Here is a 19,848-nt window from a genome sequence, read left to right on the forward strand (position 1 = left end):
TGCCCAACTTGTTCTCCTTCAACTTGTTCCCAAAATCACTGCTTTTTACCAAAGTGAAGAGAATATTAATATTTTGGATGATGCTTTACAAAATAAAATCACAGAATACTGGAGTAACCCAGTGGGTTTGACAGCATCCCTGGTGAACGTGGAAAAAGGCTCCTGACCCAAAACCACATCTATCCACGTTCTCCAGAGATGCTACCTGACCCACTGACTTATCCAATCCAGCACTTGCTCTTTTTTCATATAAAGGAAATATGTGATTAAAACCAGATTTGACTTATTTACTTGCCATCAATCTGTGGTCCCAATTATGTTGATACAGTTGAGAAATATGATCAGTCCTCCCTCCTAATCCAGTTTGATGTATTCATTTGGCATATAAGCATAATCATAGCAGATTCAGATTCAGATTCAGATTCAATTTTAATTGTCATTGTCAGTGTACAGTACAGAGACAACGAAATGCATTTAGCATCTTCCTGGAAGAGCGACATAGCAAACGATTTGAATAAAGTAATAAGTGATGTATTCATTTGGGCATCACCGAGGTACGTAAGTAGAGTGACAGCCGCCGGAAAGATACTGTTCCTCGACCTGCTGGTTCGGCAACGGAGAGACCTGTAGCGCCTCCCGGATGGTAGGAGGGTAAACAGTCCATGGTTGGGGTGAGAGCAGTCCTTGGCGATGCTGATCGCCCTCTTTTTGGACAGACCAATGGAGGGGAGCGAGGAACCGGTGATTTCATTTTCACCACCCTCTGCAATGCCTTCCGGTCGGAGACAGAGCAGTGCCAAAATACTGTGATGCAGTTGGTAAGGATGCTCATTCATTTGTAGAAGTTCACCAGGATCTGAGGAGACAGGGACCTTCTTCAGTGGAAGAAGAGGGCTGATGAGCCTTCTTGATCAGAGTAGAGTATTGGAGGTCCAGAGAAATCGGAGATGTTGACTCCCAGGAACCTGAAGCTAGAAACACGTCCACATCCGTTCCGTTAATGTGGATGGGGGTGTGCGTGCCGCCTTTGGAAAGTCTACAATGAGCTCCTTGGTCTTCTTGGAGTTAAGGGCCAGGTTGTTGTCAAACCATGCTCTAAATGCTGGACCTCCACCCTGTAGGCCAGCTCATCGTTGTTGCTGATGAGGTCAATCACCGTTGTATCATCTGCATACTTGATGATGGTGTTAGTACCATGTACAGGTGTGCAGTCATAGGTGAAGAGGGAGTAGAGGAGGGGGCTCAGCACACAGCCCTGTGGAACGCCGGTGTTCAGGGTGAGGGTTGAAGAGGCGTGCTTGTCTAACCTCACAGACTGGGGTCTGTTGGTTAGAAAGTCCAGTATCCAGTTGCAGAGGGAGGGGTCGATGCCCAGGTTACCGAGTTTGGTGATCAGTTTTGATGGTATAATGGTGTTGAATGCTGAGCTGTAATCGATGAACAGCATTCTTACGTAAGTGTCTCTGTTGTCGAGGTGGGAGAGGGCGGAGTGAAGTGCGGTTGAGATGGCATCCTCCGTACTCCTGTTCTTGCGGAACGGAATAACAGATTCCTGAAGTGACACATTCAGGCCTAGGATATAAGAAATAGGCCCAGCCTACAATCTCTTCTTTTACAACCAGCTTTCATTTGCAGGATAGTGGAAATGGAAATTCAATCATCATTTGGGAATTTGAGTGCTGGGGTTGTGAGGGGAGAGAGTGGAGGTAGAAAATGTCATGGGATCCATTGGATTTTATGGAAACGAGGATAGGTCTGTAAAATTCAGCTATAACCAGTATTTTCTACTGAATGACCAGTCGGTCATGTGGTCCATGGGCGATGTATGAATTCCTTGTCAAAATGTCTGTTCATGTTTTATAGATTGCAGTATTTCAATGCTGATAACTTAAATGCGAGTTGCTCCAGCAATTTTGTTTGTCTACGCAAAAAGTCTGAAGGAGGGTCCCGACCCTTAAACGCCATCTCTCAATTTTCCTCAGCTGTCCATCCTATTTCAAGCTTAAGTGATGTACAACGTAGAGAGTTTGGATCGGCGGTGTCGGAACGGGTATCGCGAACTAGCTGACCACGCATACAAAGTTAAATGTTCTCCACTTTGCTTTTTGCCATTAGAGAATAGCTTAAAGTTATCACTTTTTTGTTCAACAAACTGTTCTTCTGTCTTGTATTTCAGTGTGTCACCTGTGGGAAGGCTTTTAAGAAGCTCTGGTCCCTTCACGAGCACAATAAAATAGTCCACGGTTATGCAGAGAAAAAATTCTCCTGTGAAATCTGCGAAAAGAAATTTTATACGATGGCTCACGTCAGAAAACACATGGTTGGTAAGTGCTTGAAACCTCCGTTAACCAGTACAAATTTCAGTGAAATGCCAAGTAGAATAGAAAATGAATGATGGAGGGAATAAATTGCTCGGGCTCATGGTCCTAAGCTGACTCCTCAGCAATCTTTCTGCAGGAGAGCATTCATTGATTTGCTTATTAGTCTTGGATGTCGATTCTCGTAAAATCAAAATATTAATATTCCTTTTCCCACAACATTTCTGAAGCAATTCTAAATGATTATCGACTTCCTCCTCTGTCTATACTGATTCCTTCCCTTCTGAACTTCTGCCCTATCCTTATATTATCTTTCATTCTTGCAGTAACTGCACTTTTATCATTCCAAGCCACAAGGTGCCTATGCCTCTCACGCTGACTTCATTACATTTCGAATCAACTAACAAATTGCTCTAAAGATGTAGATCTGGGTGGCAGAGTTGCTGCCTTACAGCACCCTGAGACCTGGCTTCAATCCTGGCTAAGGCTGCTGACTGTATGAAGCTTGTACGTCCTCCCTGTGACCACATGGGTTTTCTCCGGGTGCTCCGGTTTCCTCCCACACTCCAAAGACGTACATGTTTGTAGGTTGATTGGCTTCTGTAAATTGTCCCTAGTGTGTAGGGTGATCGCTGGCCGGTGCGGACTCGGTGGGCTGAAGGGCCTGTTTCTGTGCTATAGCTCTAAAGTCTAAATATGGATAAAGAGAGAGCTGATGACTGCTAATTTGAAGACGTGGAGCAACGTTGCCTTACAATTGTTGTCAGCAATAATCAGTCTGAAGAAGGGTCCCAACCCGAAACATCACCTTTCCATGTCCTCCATAGATGCTGCCTGACCTACCGAGTTATGCCATCACTGTGTATTTTTTTGTGTAAACCAGTTCCTTATTTCTCTCAGCATTATTAGCTTGTTTAGATCCCATGAAGAGGTTGGATGCATCGGCTTGAAGCCTAGCACTGTAAGCGTGGCTACCGCTGTGTCCTGTGTCAGTGAATCTACTGTTCTTACACTCTTGTTTTTAAGTACTTGTGTCTATGTATAGTAAGATTTATACTGAATTGTACGTTAAAAAAGAATTTTACTCTACCACTGTCCACTGTACAGTAAAGTATCTTTGAACAGTTGGGCGCAAACATTGGGTGTAGTTGGGTGCTGACGTTGGGTGCCAGGGTTGGATACAGTCGGATGCCAGTGTAGGTGCAATTGGTTGCTAATTTGGGTGCAGAGGTTGAGTACAGTTGGGTGACAGGGTTGGGTGCAGTTGAGTGGCATGATTTGGTGCAGTTGAGTGCTGCGGTAATGCAGTTGGGTGCCGGGATTGGGTGCCAGGGTGCCAGGATAGATCTAGTTGGATGCCGAGTTTCGAGGGAATTGGGTGCTGAGATTGGGTACAGTTGAGTGCCCGGGTAGATGCAGTTAGGTGCCGAGGTTGATGCCGTTGGGTGCTGAAGTTGGGTATAGTTTGTTTTCAAGGTTGGGTGCTGGGGTAGATGCAGTTGGATACCGAGACTGGTGCAGTTGGGTGGCAATCATTGCACTTGGTTTGCTCAAGGGTTTAGTTCATAAGACATAGGAGCAGAGTTAGGCCATTCAGCCCATCGAGCCTACTCCACTATTCAAAACTGGCAGATCTATTTCTCTCTCTCTCGCCATAACCTTTGACACTCTTACTAATCGATACGATAAAACTTTATTCATCGCCGGAGGGAAATTGGTCCCTCAAGAAATCTAGAATCCATCAAATTCTGCTTTAAGAATATAAGACCATAATACAATATGTCCATGCGAAACACATTGTTTTCAAACGACACGATTAGATTGGGATAGACACAGTGGTGGCGTAGCTCAGTGGTCAGGCAACATTTCTGGAGATTAAGGATAGATGACGTTTCGGGTTGAGAGGAAGGGTCCCGACTTGATACATCACCTATTCCTTTTCTCCAAAGATACTGCCTGACCAGCTGAGTTAATCCAGCACATTGTGTCTAGCTTTGGTATAATGCAGTATCTGCAATTCTTTTTTTCTACTGTTGTGCAATGACACTGTGTGCTTCATCAGAAGACATTTGTGGTGGATGGGAATGTGGAGGAACTCTTGTGGAGCACAGTGAACGGTGTACCTGTGTAAATGTACCAAGCCGTGGTCTGGATGAGAGCATGTGGCTGCAGAGCTCTGGGGTGTTAGGGGAAGAAAGGGGTTGCTGTAGGTGACCGCGCGGCACTTTTAACTAACTTTTGAACATTGCGTCTCCAATTATACAAGTAATTGAGAGAGAAATAGTGCCTGAACCAAAGCAAACAGCAAAAGCAAGACCAAGGACAAGAAGGTAGAACTAGGAGCATAGTTTGATGCTGTAACTGGCACCTATGTGTCATAGAGGAACTTGCCCACACCAGCCAATATTACCCACAACTTGCCCACACCAGCCACCACCCACCATCCATAGAGGAACTTGCCCACACCACACCAGCCACCATAGAGGAACCAACGAGAGAGCAGGCTATTCTAGACTGGGTATTGAGTAATGAGGAAGGGTTAGTTAGTAGTCTTGTTGTGCGTGCCCCCTTGGGCAAGAGTGACCATAATATGGTTGAGTTCTTCATTAGAATGGAGAGTGACATTGTTAATTCAGAAACAAGGGTCCTTAACTTAAAGAAAGGTAACTTTGAGGGTATGGGACGTGAATTGGCCAAGATAGACTGGCAATTGATTCTTAAAGGGTTGACGGTGGATATGCAATGGAAGGAATTTAAAGACTGCATGGATGAGCTACAACAATTGTTCATCCCAGTTCGGCAAAAGAATAAATCAGGGAAGCTAGTGCATCCATGGATAACAAGGGAAATCAGGGATCGTATCAAAACAAAAGATGAAGCATACCAATTAGCCAGAAAAAGCAGCCTACCAGAGAACTGGGAGAAATTCAGTCCAGCAGAGGAGGACGAAGGGCTTAATTAGGAAAGGGGAAATAGATTATGAAAGAAAACTGTCAGGGAACATAAAAACTGATTGCTAAAGTTTTTATAGATATGTGAAGAGAAAAAGATCAGTTAAAACAAATGTAGGTCCCTTGCCGCCAGAAACAGGTGAATTGATCATGGGGAACTAGGACATGGCAGACCAATTGAATAACTACTTTGGTTCTGTCTTCACTAAGGAAGACACAAATAATCTGCCGGAAATACAGACCAGTTAGTCTAACATCGGTAGTGGGGAAACGGCTAGAATCAGTTATTAAAGATGGGATAGCAGCACATTTGGAAAGTGGTGAAATCATTGAACAAAGTCAGCATGGATTTATGAAAGGTAAATCGTGTCTGACGAATCTTATAGAATTTTTCGAGGATGTAACTAGTAGAGTAGATAAGGGAGAACCAGTGGATGTGTTATATCTGGACTTTCAGAAGGCTTTCGACAAGGTCCCACATAACAGTTTAGTATACAAACTTAAAGCACACGGTATTGGGGGTTCAGTATTGATGTGGATGGAGAACTGGCTGGCAAACAGGAAGCAAAGAGTAGGAGTAAACGGGTCCTTTTCACAATGGCAGGCAGTGACTAGTGGGGTACCGCAAGGCTCAGTGCTGGGACCCCAGCTATTTACAATATATATTAATGATTTGGACGAGGGAATTAAATGCAACATCTACAAGTTTGCGGAGGACACGAAGCTGGGGGGCAGTGTTAGCTGTGAGGAGGATGCTAGGAGGCTGCAAGGTGACTTGGATAGGCTGGGTGAGTGGGCAAATGCATGGCAGATGCAGAATAATGTGGATAAATGTGAGGTTATCCACTTTGGTGGCAAAAACAGGAAAGTAGACTATTATCTAAATGGTGGCCGATTAGGAAAAGGGGAGATGCAACGAGACCTGGGTGTCATGGTACACCAGTCATTAAAGGTAGGCATGCAGGTGCAGCAGGCAGTGAAGAAAGCGAATAGTATGTTAGCATTCATAGCAAACGGATTTGAGTATAGGAGCAGGGAGGTTCTACTGCAGTTGTCCAGGGTCTTGGTGAGACCACACCTGGAGTATTGCGTACCGTTTTGGTCTCCTAATCTGAGGAAAGACATTCTTGCCATAGAGGGAGTACAGAGAAGGTTCACCAGACTGATTCCTGGGATGTCAGGACTTTCATATGAAGAAAGACTGGATAGACTCGGTTTGTACTCGCTAGAATTTAGAAGATTGAGGGGGGATCTTATAGAAACTTACAAAATTCTTGTGCGGTTGGCCAGGCTAGATGCAGGAAGAATGTTCCCGATGTTGGGGAATTCCAGAACAAGGGGTCACAGTTTAAGGATAAGGGGGAAATCTTTTAGGACCGAGATGAGGAAAACATTTTTTTCACACAGAGAGTGGTGAATCTCTGGAACTCTCTGCCACAGAAGGTAGTTGAGGCCAGTTCATTGGCTATATTTAAGAGGGAGTTAGATGTGGCCCTTGTGGCTAAAGGGATCAGGAGGTATGGAGAGAAGGCAGGTACAGGATACTGAGTTGGATGATCAGCCATGATCATATTGAATGGCGGTGCAGGCTCGAAGGGCCGAATGGCCTAATCCTGCACCTATTTTCTATGTTTCTATGTTTCTAATATGTCCCATCCACACTCGTCCCACCTGCCTGCGTTTGGCCCATATTCCTCTCAACTCGTCCTATCCATTACCTGTCTAAATGTTTCTTAAACGATGCAATAGTACTTGCCTCAACTACCTCCTTATCAACTTATTTCATACACTCACCACTCTTTGTGTGAAAATGTTACCCCCTCAGGTTCCTATTAAATCTTTCCACCCTCACCTTAAACCCCAAGTCCTCTGGTTCTCGATTACCCTACTCTGGGCAAGAGACTCTGTGTGCCTATCTGATCTGATCCTCTCATGATTTTGTACACCTCTATAAGATTACCCCCTCATCCTCCTGTGCACCAAGGAATAGAGTCCTAGCTTGCTCAACCTCTCCCTGTAGCTCAGGCCCTTGAGTTCTGGCAAACTCCTCGTTAATCTTCTCTGTACCCAAGGGATGGTAAGTTATTTTCCATAACAGCCTTCCATGGGCTGACTTTCATCAAAGGTGTTTAACTTGGGTGATATGTAATGAACCTGCATGAATGGTTGCTAGCCAATTTAACTCCACTTTCCATTCCCATGCTGACCCTTCAGTCCTGGGTCTCCTCCGTTGCCAGTGTGAGGCCACACGCAAACAGGAGGAACAGCAACTCATATTCCACTTGGTATGAACATTGAATTCTCCCATTTTAGGTAACACCCCCTCCTCAACCCCGTAACTTTCCTCCCCCTTCTTTCCTGTAACCCACCCGGATGCACACACATTTGTCTCACTAACATCTCCTCCCCACCACCTGTCTCCTTCCCTTCTGTCCTCGTCCACCTGCATCCTTTCCTCTGGCTTCACATTTCGCTCCACCTGTCCTTACACCTTTTGTCTCTTTTTCATCTCCAGCCTTTGCCCAACCATCTGCTAATCAACCCCCTCACCCCTCTCACCTGTATCCACCTATCTCTTTGTCCCACCCCCACCTATCTCTTCCAACTTTCTCTTCCCCACCACAATCAGTCTAAAGAAGGGTCCCGACCTGAAACATCTCCTGTCCTTAACCTCCAGGGATGCTGCCTGCCCCGCTGAGTTACTTTCTTTCTGCCTGAACTATGAATCATTTGAATTTGCGTATTTGCCAGAAATAGTTTTTGAACAATTTGGCAAGATCAAGAATCAATGGACACATCCTGAACGATTGAGCGATAAATTAGCTCTTTCTAGTTTGAGGGCAGCACACTGATAGAGTCAATTGAGTTCCAATCTCGGAGCTGCAGCAAATAAGAATTTCATTGTTTTGTTGTGGGTACATTTGACAATTAAATTCCCTAGGCTCACCCAACTCTGAGCTTGAAGCTCTCCCCACTGCACTGTGTTGCCTCTGAGGCTAGATGTCCATTTCAGCAATAACTAGGGAAGTGATCAGAGAGGAAAAGTGAAGGTGTGGAGTGAAACGAAAGACAGGAATGTCCAATAAACTATTATAGTGCAGGAAAAATTTGCTCTTTCAAAATCCAGTTTATCTTTCTTTTTCTTAATCCTGTAGTGGCTACACTTTGTAAAGTTCTACAACATCTGTGGAGTTTCAGGTCGCGAAAACGGCAATGGTATTTCAAACTTTCCTGATTGCGCAATTTACGTTCTTGTTTTTTTTTCCAAGCTCATACGAAGGATATGCCATTCACCTGTGAGACTTGCGGGAAGTCATTTAAACGCAGCATGTCACTAAAGGTCCACTCTCTGCAGCATTCGGGAGAGAAACCTTTCAAATGTGAGGTGAGTATCATATTGGTAAATGCACACTATACGTGATACATCAGAATGTGTCCAACGGAGACATTCTGCTTCAAGACCCATCTCAACAGATTGAGGCAGTCACAGACTTGGGAGCAATTTTCACTATTATTAATTTTTTACGTTATTCTGTACAAGATTTAATTTTACTCTTTATTTTTTTTTAAACTCTTATTTCGATGGTCTGATGTTAATGGCATGTGAAATGTCCTGGGCTCATATTATGGTGTTGCTTACCAACCTGGTCTTAAGGGTATGTGAGGTGAAGTTCAGGAATCAAGAGATTCTACAGGCAGGATATAAATCCCAATAATTACCTCTTGTCTACTCAAGTCTAAAGAATCTTTCAGTCATGAGGCCAATCTATTAGAGCTAAAACCGGCCACAGTCAACTTCCAATGTTCCAGCACTGAAGAATCCATTTCTAATGGCAGCACAAAGGTGACACATTGGCGCTGCCAAAGAGTTGTTCCATTATGGCGTCAGCGCCCCCGGTTGATGCTGACAATGGGTGCTGCCAGTCTGTTTGCATGTTCTCCCTGTGACTGTATCGATTATCCCTGGATGCTCCAGTTTCCTTTCACATTCCAAAGGCAAGCAGGTTTGTAGGTTAATTGGCATCTGTAAATTGTCCCTAGTGTCTAGGATAGAACTAGTGTAGGGGTGATCGCTGGTTGACGGGGATTAGGTGAGCCAAAGGGCCTGTTTCCACACTGTTGTGGCGCCATCATGTGGCCGAGCCACTTTGGTCACGAACCATCGTACATCGAGCTCGAACTCGCGTGGACCCGGCGCGATCTGGGCTGACCAATCAACGTCGACCTGGGAGAACAGCTGACTGGGTGCAGCAGACGACAGAGTTAGACTTCACTTCACAGTCAACACGTTAACACACCTTGCCCTTTTGTACTATTGTTGAGCTGTATTGTTTAAATATTAAACTGCGTGTTTATACAACACCTGAACCTCTTCACTGTATCTCTAAAGTCAGGCAGGCAGGACGGCAAACTTGATACAACTCCAAGCAATTATCTCCGTCTACTCAAGTCTAAAGAGTCTTCCAGACACAAGGCCAAACTATTAGAGCTAAAAACGTCTGCAATCAGCGTCTAATGTTCTATTACTGAATAATCCATTTCTGATGGATCTCTTGTACAGTTGTTCCATGCAAAGTGTTCCGCCAGTAATTTGGACATTGGAAATCAAAGCAGGAGTAGGTGTTCAGAACTCCGTGCCTGATGGACTGTGGGATCTTTGGGCTCTAATTTTGGTTAGTAATCTCTTGTTTAGAATATTTTATTGAAGGACTTTCCAGCATCCTAAATACCACATCAGCTAGTCAATTTGTGTTTATTGTGTGTTTTTGTTAATTTTATTATATGTATGACTGCAAGGCAACAACATTTCGTTCAGACCGAAAGGTCTGAATGACAATAAAGGATACTTTGACTTTGGTTTTTGTTTTGACACATCAGCTAATATATCTTTGAGTATCCTGCTAACTACGCTCAAAAGTGTTGTACATGATTTCCCTTTCATAATCCATATTGACTTATACCGATCCAATTACAAATACCTTAACGAGACATCTTTTTATTTTGTTAACTACTGATGTTGGGCTAACTAGTGGAAAGCTCCCTATTTTCTCTCCGCTTCCTTTCTTAAATAATGGGGATACATTTGCTGCCTTTGTGTTTGTCTGAACTCTTTTGGATGTGATTACAAGCCAAAGCTCTGAACTGTAAATCATCATGTCACCTTTAAGTTTGGCTCAACATTCCAGCATCTGCAGTTTCTCGTGTCTCCAAGTTCTTTTCCGTACAGCGATATGGTAGTATCTGGTCTAGAATAACTGTTCAGAGTATTCTGTAGAAACTGGACTGAGACAAGAACTCTGAACTTCTCCAATCAATGCATTTGGTTTGCTCAAGGGTTTAGTTCATTAGTTATACAAGCAGAATTAGGCCATTCAGCTCATCCGCTCTGCCACTGGCTGATCTATCGTTCCCTCTCAACCCCATTCTCCTGCCTTCTCCCCATAACCCCTGACACCCAAGAAACCTAAAAATACCCAATATCTTGACCTCCACAGTTTTCTGTGGCAATGAATTCCACAGATTCACCACCCTCTGACTAAAGAAATTCCTTTCTAAAGGAACAACCTTTTATTCTGAAGCTGTGGCCTCTGGACATAGACTCTCCCCCTAGTGGAAACATCCTCCACAGCCCCTCTATCCAGGCCTGTTTATTTTGCTCTGGCGTTTATTTGCTCTGCATATTTCGGTCACCCTGCAGTTGTGGCATTTTAAGTCTGGTTCAATGGAATGAAAATTAAATGCTAGAATTGCTCAAGTCGCTGCTACCTGATTTGCTGAGTATTTTCAGATTTCTGTTTTAGTCTTTTTTTTGTTTAGTTTATTGTCACATGCGAGGTACAATGAAAAGCTTTTTTGTTGCGTGCTATCCAATCAGTGGAAAGACTCTATTGATTACAAACAAGTCTTCCACAGTGTACAGACACAGGATGGTCCCTGTCTGATGAAGGTTTCCGACCCGAAATATCACCTGTTCAAATTGGCACGGTGGCACAGCTGGTAGAGCTGCTATCTCATATCATCAGAGACCTGGATTTGATCCTGACCTCGGGTGCCGTCTGTGTGGAGTTTGCACATTCTCCCTGTGACTGTGTGGGTCTCCTCCGGGTGCTTCAGTTTCCTCCCACATCCCATGTGGGTTTGTAGGTTAATTGGCCTTTATAAATTGCCCCGGGTGTGTACGGAGTGGATGAGAAAGTGGGATAACTTTCCCATGCCGCTGTGAGGACTCTTCCGACGCCGGAGCACCACCACCTGGCGACAACGGCCAGGAACATCGGGCCTCCGTAGAGGCAACTGTGGAGGCCTCAAAAGGCCCGACTATGGGTGAACTGGGGTTGGGGACTGGACTTTGTGCCTTCCCTCATGGTGGGAGCCATTGTGGGGGGATGTTCTTTGTGTTTAAGACTCTCATTGGTGTTCTGTCTGTATTCTTTTGTGTGCTGCAAAATGGCAAAAAAGCATTTCACTTCATTACACCTCGGTGTATGTGAATGTGACCAATAAAAACCTTTGAATACTTTGAACTAATATGAACGGGTGATTGATGGTCAGCATGACCTCGGTGGGCCAGTGCCTGTTTTCATGCTGTATCTCTAAACTAAATTAAACTGAATGACTCACCTCCTGTAAAATCTTGTGCGATTTCAGGCCTAGCTAAAGAAATGGAGTGCTACAGTGCCCTCCATAATGTTTGGGACAAAGACCCATCATTTATTTACTTGCCTCTGTACTTCACAATTTGAGATTTGTAATAGAAAAAAATCACATGTGGTTAAAGTGCACATTGTCAGATTTTAATAAAGGCCATTTTTATACATTTTGGTTTCACCATGTAGAAATTACAGCTGTGTTTATACATAGTCCCCCCATTTCAGGGCACCATCATGTTTGGGACACATGGCTTCACAGGCATTTGTAATTGCTCAGGTGTGTTTATTTGCCTCCTTAATGCAGGTATAAGAGAGCTCTCAGCATCTAGTCTTTCCTCCAGTCTTTCCATCACCTTTGGAAACTTTTATTGCTGTTTATCAACATGAGGACCAAAGTGGTTGCAATGAAAGTCAAAGAAGCCATTATGAGACTGAGAAACAAGGATAAAACTGTTAGAGACATCAGCCAAACCTTAGGCTTAATAAAATCAACTTGTTTGGAACATCATTAAGAAGGAAGAGAGCACTGGTGAGCTTACTGATCATAAAGGCCAAGGAAGACCTCCGCAGCTGATAACAGAACAATTCTCTCTATAATAAAGAAAAATTCCCAAACATCTGCCCGACAGATCCGAAAGACTTCAGGATTCAGATGTGGATTTGTCAATGACCACTGTCCGCAGAAGACTTCATTGAAGAGAAATACAGAGGCTCACTGCAAGATGCAAACCACTGGTTAGCTGCAAAAATAGGATGGCCGGGTTACAGTTTGCCAAGAAGTACTTAAAAGAGCAATCACAGATCTGGAGAACGGTCTTGTGGACAGATGAGATGAAGATTAACTTATATCTGAGTGATGGCAAGAGCAAAGTATGGAGGAGAGAAGGAACTGCCCAAGATCCAGAGCATACCACCTCATCTGTGAAACACGGTGGTGGGGGTGTTATGGCCTGGGCATGTATGGCTGCTGAAGGTACTGGCTCACTTATCTTCATTGTTGATACAACTGCTGATGGTAGTAGCATACTGAATTCTGAAGTGTATAGACACATCCTATCTGCTCAAGTTCAAACAAATGCATCAAAGCTCATTGGCCGGCGTTTCATTCTACACCAAGACAATGATCTCAAACATACTGCTAAAGCAACAAAGGACTTTTTCAAAGCTAAAAAATGGTTAATTCTTGATTGGCCATCAACTACCCAACCTGAACCCAATTGAGCATGTCCTTTATATGTTGAAGAGAAAACTGAAGGGGATTAGCCCCCCAAACAAGCATAAGCTAAAGATATCTGCAATACAGGCCTGGCAGAGCATCACCAGAGAAGACACCCAGCAACTGGTGATGTCCATGAATCACAGACCTCAAGCAGTCATTGCATGCAAAGGATATGCAACAAAATACTAAATATGTCTACTTTCATTTACATGGCATTGCTGTGTCTCAAACATTATAGTGCCCTGAAATGAGGGCACTGCTAAAATGTATAAACACTGCTGTAATTTCTACATGGTGAAACCAAAATTTATTAAAATGACCTTTATTAAAATCTGACGATGTGTACTTTAACCACATGTGAATTTTTCTATTACAAATCTCAAATTGTGGAGTACAGAGGCAAATAAATAAATGATGGGTCTTTGTCCCAAACATTATGGAGGGCACTGTATATGAATATTTCACTAGCTTCAAATTTGAAGATGCTGTAAATATTTAAAAATATTTGCCAGCCTCCTTCGAACATGCTATATGTACTGAAGATTCTGGATTAGTACGTGTGTCGGGTTATGGGGACGCAGCGTGGACTTACCATCAGGAGCGGGGTCCCTCGCCAGGAATCCCTGGAGGGGAGCTTCGACCGCCGGCCCTGCTGTCTGCGGTGCTTCTGGCTGCGGCACGGCGGGAAATTTAAATCTTCGACCGCCGGCCTGCGGCCTACACCAACCTGAAGCCGCGGTCTCCGGAAGGGAAGCGCCGACTTATCAGGATTTTTTACCTTGTCTACTCATCTGGATGCCCGCAGCGGTGGCTGCGGAGGGTTGAGGTCCCGACCACGGGGGAAAATGGAGGAGGACTGGCCAAATGTTTGTGCCTTCCACCACAGTGATGAATGCTGTGGTGGATGTTTGTGTTACATTTTTATTGTGTTTTTGTGTGTTCTTGTTCATTCTACCACTGCTGGCAAATTCATTTCACTTGCACTTTAAGTGCAAGTGACGAATAAAACGGATTGATTGATTGATTGATCGATTGATTGATCGATCAGTCAGCACCTAGTGATGTGTTTATTCATATATATCACTTTCGTTTAGATGTTTCACTTTTATTCTTACAAGGAAAGATGTAGATTGGTCACTTTACTTGCTAACCAATGTAATGCTTTGTTATCATAAACTCTGTCTACTACCACACTATTCATATCATCGCAACCCGACATGGGCAGTCAGTCAATGCTGCTATACAGTTGAAGCAACATGTTATATATGAGTTACTCAATAAACATGTGTTATATGAGTTACTCAATAAATACTGTTGTACCAGATCAGTGGCTTTGCACTAGATCATCATGCTTCAGGAAGCACAGTGGCTAGAGCTGCTGCCACAAGGCGCCAGAGACTCATGTTCAATCCTGACATCGGATGTTGTCCGTATGTACTTTGCATGTTCTCTATGTGACCACATAGGTTTCACCCGGGTGTTCTAATTTCCCCAAAGACGTGGAGGGTTGGAGGATAATTGGCCCTCTGTAAAATTGCCCCTAGTGTGTAGGGAGCAGGTGCGAAAGTGGGATAACAGAACTGGTGAACGAGTGATCACTGTTCGGTGTGGAATTGGTGAGCCAAAGGGCCTGTTTCCAACTAAAGTAAACCAACTGTATCTCTAAACTAAACCAACATCTGCAGTTCCTTATGCCCCCTAAACTAAATCCAATCAGTTATCACTGCTGTGTGCCTGTGCCATTGCTGTTCCTATGTTGATCAATACAGAATAGCGAACATCTTGGTCTCAGAACTTCCTCCTTCCCCAAGACAGCGTTGTCTCATGCAGGTGCATGACAGAACAAGGGAAGAGTAGCCTCATGGTTCAATGTAACTGGAATAATTCAGCGGATCAGGCAACATCTCTGGAGAAACAGGAACTACAGATGCTGGTTTACAAAAAAAGACGGCTGGAGTAACTCAGTGGGTCAGGCTGCATCCATGTTCTCCAGTCTAAAGAAGGGTCACATCGCTGAACATCACCTATCCATGTTCTCCAGAGATGCTGCCTGAGACACTGAGTTACTCCAGCACTTTGTGACGATCTCTAAAGAATGTGGATAGGTGACGTTTCAGGTCGGGGTCCTTTTTCAGTGTGAAGAAAGGTCCAGACCCAAAACCTCAGCTTTCCATGTTCTCTGGTAATGCTGTCTGAGTTCCAGAACTGTGACTTTTTGTAAACCAGCATCTGCAGTTCCTCGTACCTTCAACCATATATTGCCGATCCATCATCCAATTGCCGTTTGTACGATAAAGGATGAGTGAAAGTTGATGTGTGCATGTCTGCACTTACTGTAACGAGTCGCACTAATCCTGCCTTTTTACACTTCTGTCTTCAATCATTAGAACTGCAATGAAAGATTCCAATACAAGTATCAGTTGCGCTCTCATATGAGCATCCACATCGGACACAAGCAGTTCATGTGCCAATGGTGCGGCAAGGACTTTAACATGAAGCAGTATTTTGATGAACATATGAAGACGCACACTGGTACGGACACTTTTACTTTGTCGATCAAACGGGTGTTGAGTTTGGGGTTCGAAACTCCAAAAGTTCAATTTGTTCTTTCTGACCTCTGGTGATGATCAGCACCAGTGTGTGCGATGGGGAATGCAAGAAAGGATAAAATGCTTTGATCTTCCCTATTGTTCTGAAAGAATAAATAAATGTTTTTTCCAGTTACTTGAATTCACTGCTTCCTGACACTGGGGCGTGTGTGTGTATATGTATATATATATATGCATGTGTGTGTATGTGCACGCGCGTGTGCCTTTCTGTGTGCGTGTATTTTTGTCTCTGGCTTTATGTGTGTACGTGTGCCTTTACTTTGTGTGTGTGTGCACGTGCGTCTCTGCCCCATTTCTCACACCCTACAACAATTTCACTAACCATCTATAGATTTGCCCTGACGATCACTTCCCATTGTTTACTTGCGAGGGTGAAGAGCAGTGTTGACATCATGCCCACAGTCCTGGCTGCTTCCTGCATATCAGAAGGAAGGGAGGGAGGATTGCAGGAGGAAACAACATTCCCGGGCAAATTTAGGTCACAGTCTCCTCACCTACTCTAGCTGAGGAGAACAACTGAGGCTGATTCTCTCAGCCTGCCTGCAAATTGAAAAGCTGCTCACACCTCACATCTTCTTAAAATACTTTCCTTCTCACATTAAACCTGTAACCACTATTGTTCGGCTCCCTTGTCCTAATGCAGAAAAACTGATTGACTAGAGTGTCTGAAGAAGGGTCCTAAACCAAAACATCACCTATCCTTTCCCTCGAATGGTGCTGCCTGACCCACTGAATTACTCCAGCACTTTGTGTCTTGCTCAAGATTCCAGTATCTGCAATTCCTGTATCCCTTACCCATCCAAGTTGTTTCCCTACCACTGACGGAAGGCTTACCAACCTGTAGTTTCCTGGCTTATGCCTAACACCCTTCTTGAATATGGGAACAGCATTAACTGTCTTTCTTCTGACATTTCACCCATGGCTAAAGCAATCTCCTTCCTTGCTTAATATTTTAACCTTGGGATAGATTTCAGCAGGTTCTGGGGTTTTATCCGCTCTAATGGGCATCAATATCTCCAGCACTTACTCCTTCCTGATGCACACATGCTTCAATACATCAGCGTGCACCTCCCCTAGCCTTCCATCCTCCTCCTCGGTGAATGTTGACTCAAAGTACCATTCAGAACTCAGCAGCGCGGTGGTGCAGCGGTAGAGTTGCTGTCTTACAGCGCCAGAGAAACCAAAATGAATAAAAATACCCTTCAATAAAATCGGACAATGTGCACTTTAACCACATGTGTTTTTTTCTATTACATATCTCAAATTGTGGAGTACAGAGGCAAATAAATAAATGACGGGTCTTTGTCTCAAACATTCTGGAGGGCACTGTAAATGGACTGCATCTCATGTTAAAAACAGATCTGGGATTAATCAGAGCTGGCATGCACGTTCACTAAGTTAATGGGAATAGAGTCATAGAGTTATACAACACAAAAACAGGCCCTTCAGCTAACCTCATCCATGCCAACTATAAAACCTGTATACACAATCCTATTTACCTGTGTTTGTCCCATAAATCTCTAAACCTTTTCTATCCGTGAACCTGGCTATTAAACATAATAACTGTCCTCTACCTCTACCATCTCTTCTGGCTGCTTGTTCCATAGGCCCACCACCATCTGTGTGGAAAAAGCTGCCTCTCAGATCCCATTTAACTCTTTCCCCTCTCACTTTATATCAGGGGTCGGCAACCTTGTTCTGCATAGGGGCCGGGACGCATGTCTGTGAGCGGATGGCGGGCCCCATCTATCACGTGTACACGTGGATCCCGCCCCCATCCCGCCCCGGTTGGCAGGCATCATATCACGTGTTCACAGAGGTAGACAAAAATGCTGGAGAAACTCAGCGGGCGAGGCAGCCCTCGTGCAATCCTTGCATGTCTCACCCGCTGAGTTTCTCCAGCATTTTTGTCTAACTTTGATTTTTCCAGCATCTTCTCTGGTTCTTTCTTAAACGTGTTGACAGAAGGTGCACGGCCGTGCCGGCGGCTTTGCGCAGGATGCAGTACAGCCAGAGCACGTCCACACTCAGGGTGGACGTCCCGTCCCGGCCCCTATAAATGTGAGGTTATCCATTTTGGTGGCAAAAACGGGAAAGCAGACTATTATCTAAATGGTGGCCGATTGGGAAAGGGGGAGATGCAGCGAGACCTGGGTGTCATGGTACACTAGTCATTGAAGGTAGGCCTTTAGGTGCAGCAGGCAGTAAAACTAAAAGCGAATGGTATGTTAGCTTTCATTGCAAAAGGATTTGAGTATAGGAGCAGGGAGGTTCTACTGCAGTTGTACAGGGTCTTGGTGAGACCACACCTGGAGTATTAAACGTTTGACAGTTTTGGTCTCCAAATCTGAGGAAGGACATTATTGCCATAGAGGGAGTGCAGAGAAGGTGCACCAGACTGATTCCTGGGATGTCAGAACTGTCTTATGAAGAAAGACTGGATAGACTTGGTTTATACTCTCTAGAATTTAGGAGATTGAGAGGGGATCTTATAGAAACTTACAAAATTCTTAAGGGGTTGGACAGGCTAGATGCAGGAAGATTGTTCCCGATGTTAGGGAAGTTCAGGACAAGGGGTCACAGCTTAAGGATAAGGGGGAAATCCTTTAAAATTGAGATGAGAAGAACTTTTTTCACACAGAGAGTGGTGAATCTCTGGAACTCTCTGCCACAGAGGGTAGTTGAGGCCAGTTCATTGGCTATATTTAAGAGGGAGTTAGATGTGGCCCTTGTGGCTAAGGGGATCAGGGGGTATGGAGAGAAGGCAGGTACGGGATACTGAGTTGGATCAGCCATGATCATATTGAATGGCGGTGCAGGCTCGAAGGGCCGAATGGCCTACTCCTGCACCTAATTTCTATGTTTCTATGTTTCTATGAATACGGGAAACAAAATCCGCCCGTGGACAGGATGATTTTGGGTTACGGGCCGCATTAGGCCCGGGGGCCGTAGGTTGCCGACCCCAACTGTAGATATACCCTTTAGTTTTAGAATCTAAAACTAAAGGGTTTATCTAAATGGTAGGGGGAGATTGGGGGGGGGGGGGGTACCATTTACCAAATCAATGCCCCTCAGGATTTTATAAACCATTTGATCACCGCTCAGCCTCCTGCGCTCCAGGAAATAAAGCAACAGTAATTAAAACCAATTCCTGGCAATATGCTTGTGAAATATAATACAAATTATACAGAAGGCAATTTGAGAGTTATAAAGATCAAGCAGTAATGTGTTGAGACTAAGGACTGATCAATCCTGTAATGTGGCAGCTCAGGCTCAAGGATTTGTATTGTTTATCCCTGATGTTATTTCTCCTTTTCATATAATCGATCCTCAGCCTCCCTGATTCATCAGGCAGTTGAACAGGTCAGCTGGTTGCTGAACGACTAGGTTTTCATCTCTAACATTAAACAGTACAGCTCAGAAACAGGCCCTTCAGCCCTCAATGCCTGTGCCGAACATGGCATGTTGCTAAATTAATCTAATCCCCTCTGCCTGCAGGTGATCCATATTCCTCCATTCCCTGTGCCTGTGTAAAAGTCTCTTAAGCATCACTGTGGAACCTGCCTCCACCACCACCTCTGGTGGTGTGTTTCATTAGCAGCAGGTTCCACGCACACATCATCCTCTATGATTACAAAAAAAAGCTACTTTAGTAGTTAAAAAAGCAAGCAAGCCTTTATGCATGATAACTTTGTGGCAAAATTGTCACCATTGTTAAATGTTTTAAGAGAAAACCATTGGCAAATAGGCCTCCGACTTTTAGACGTTCCTCTCCATGGCTCGAAAGTGTGCACCAGCGATTGTTTAGCTGGTAATTCAACACACTGATGCACTGAGTGCAATAACACCCCAGCTGGAGAAACCACCCCAGCTGATTTGAACATCCTCTAGTCCGTATAGGGAATTCTGTGAACTGTTGTAATTTAATTTTGTCGAGACTGTTTGTGAATATCCATCAAAGTGGGGCAGCACAATGGCACAGCGGTAGTGATGCCGCCTTACAGCGCCTGAGACCTGGGTTCGATTCTGCTACAGGTGCTGTCTGTACAGAGTTTGCACATTCTCCCTGTGACCACATGAGTTTTCTCCGGGTGCTCCGGT

At 44.3% G+C, this 19,848-nt stretch overlaps 1 protein-coding gene across 1 annotated transcript in view; it reads left to right on the top strand.

The window, feature by feature from the left end:
• The window catches only part of zbtb47b (zinc finger and BTB domain containing 47b), a 166,270-nt gene that overhangs the window by 136,852 nt on the left and 9,570 nt on the right, over positions 1-19,848 (top strand). Inside the window, 3 exon segments of the mRNA XM_055663495.1 lie at positions 2,177-2,324; positions 8,539-8,654; positions 15,526-15,670. Of these exon segments, the coding sequence (XP_055519470.1) occupies positions 2,177-2,324; positions 8,539-8,654; positions 15,526-15,670 (409 nt within the window).

Source organism: Leucoraja erinacea, chromosome 2 (assembly GCF_028641065.1).
Source record: "Leucoraja erinacea ecotype New England chromosome 2, Leri_hhj_1, whole genome shotgun sequence".
Lineage (NCBI taxonomy): Eukaryota > Metazoa > Chordata > Chondrichthyes > Rajiformes > Rajidae > Leucoraja > Leucoraja erinaceus.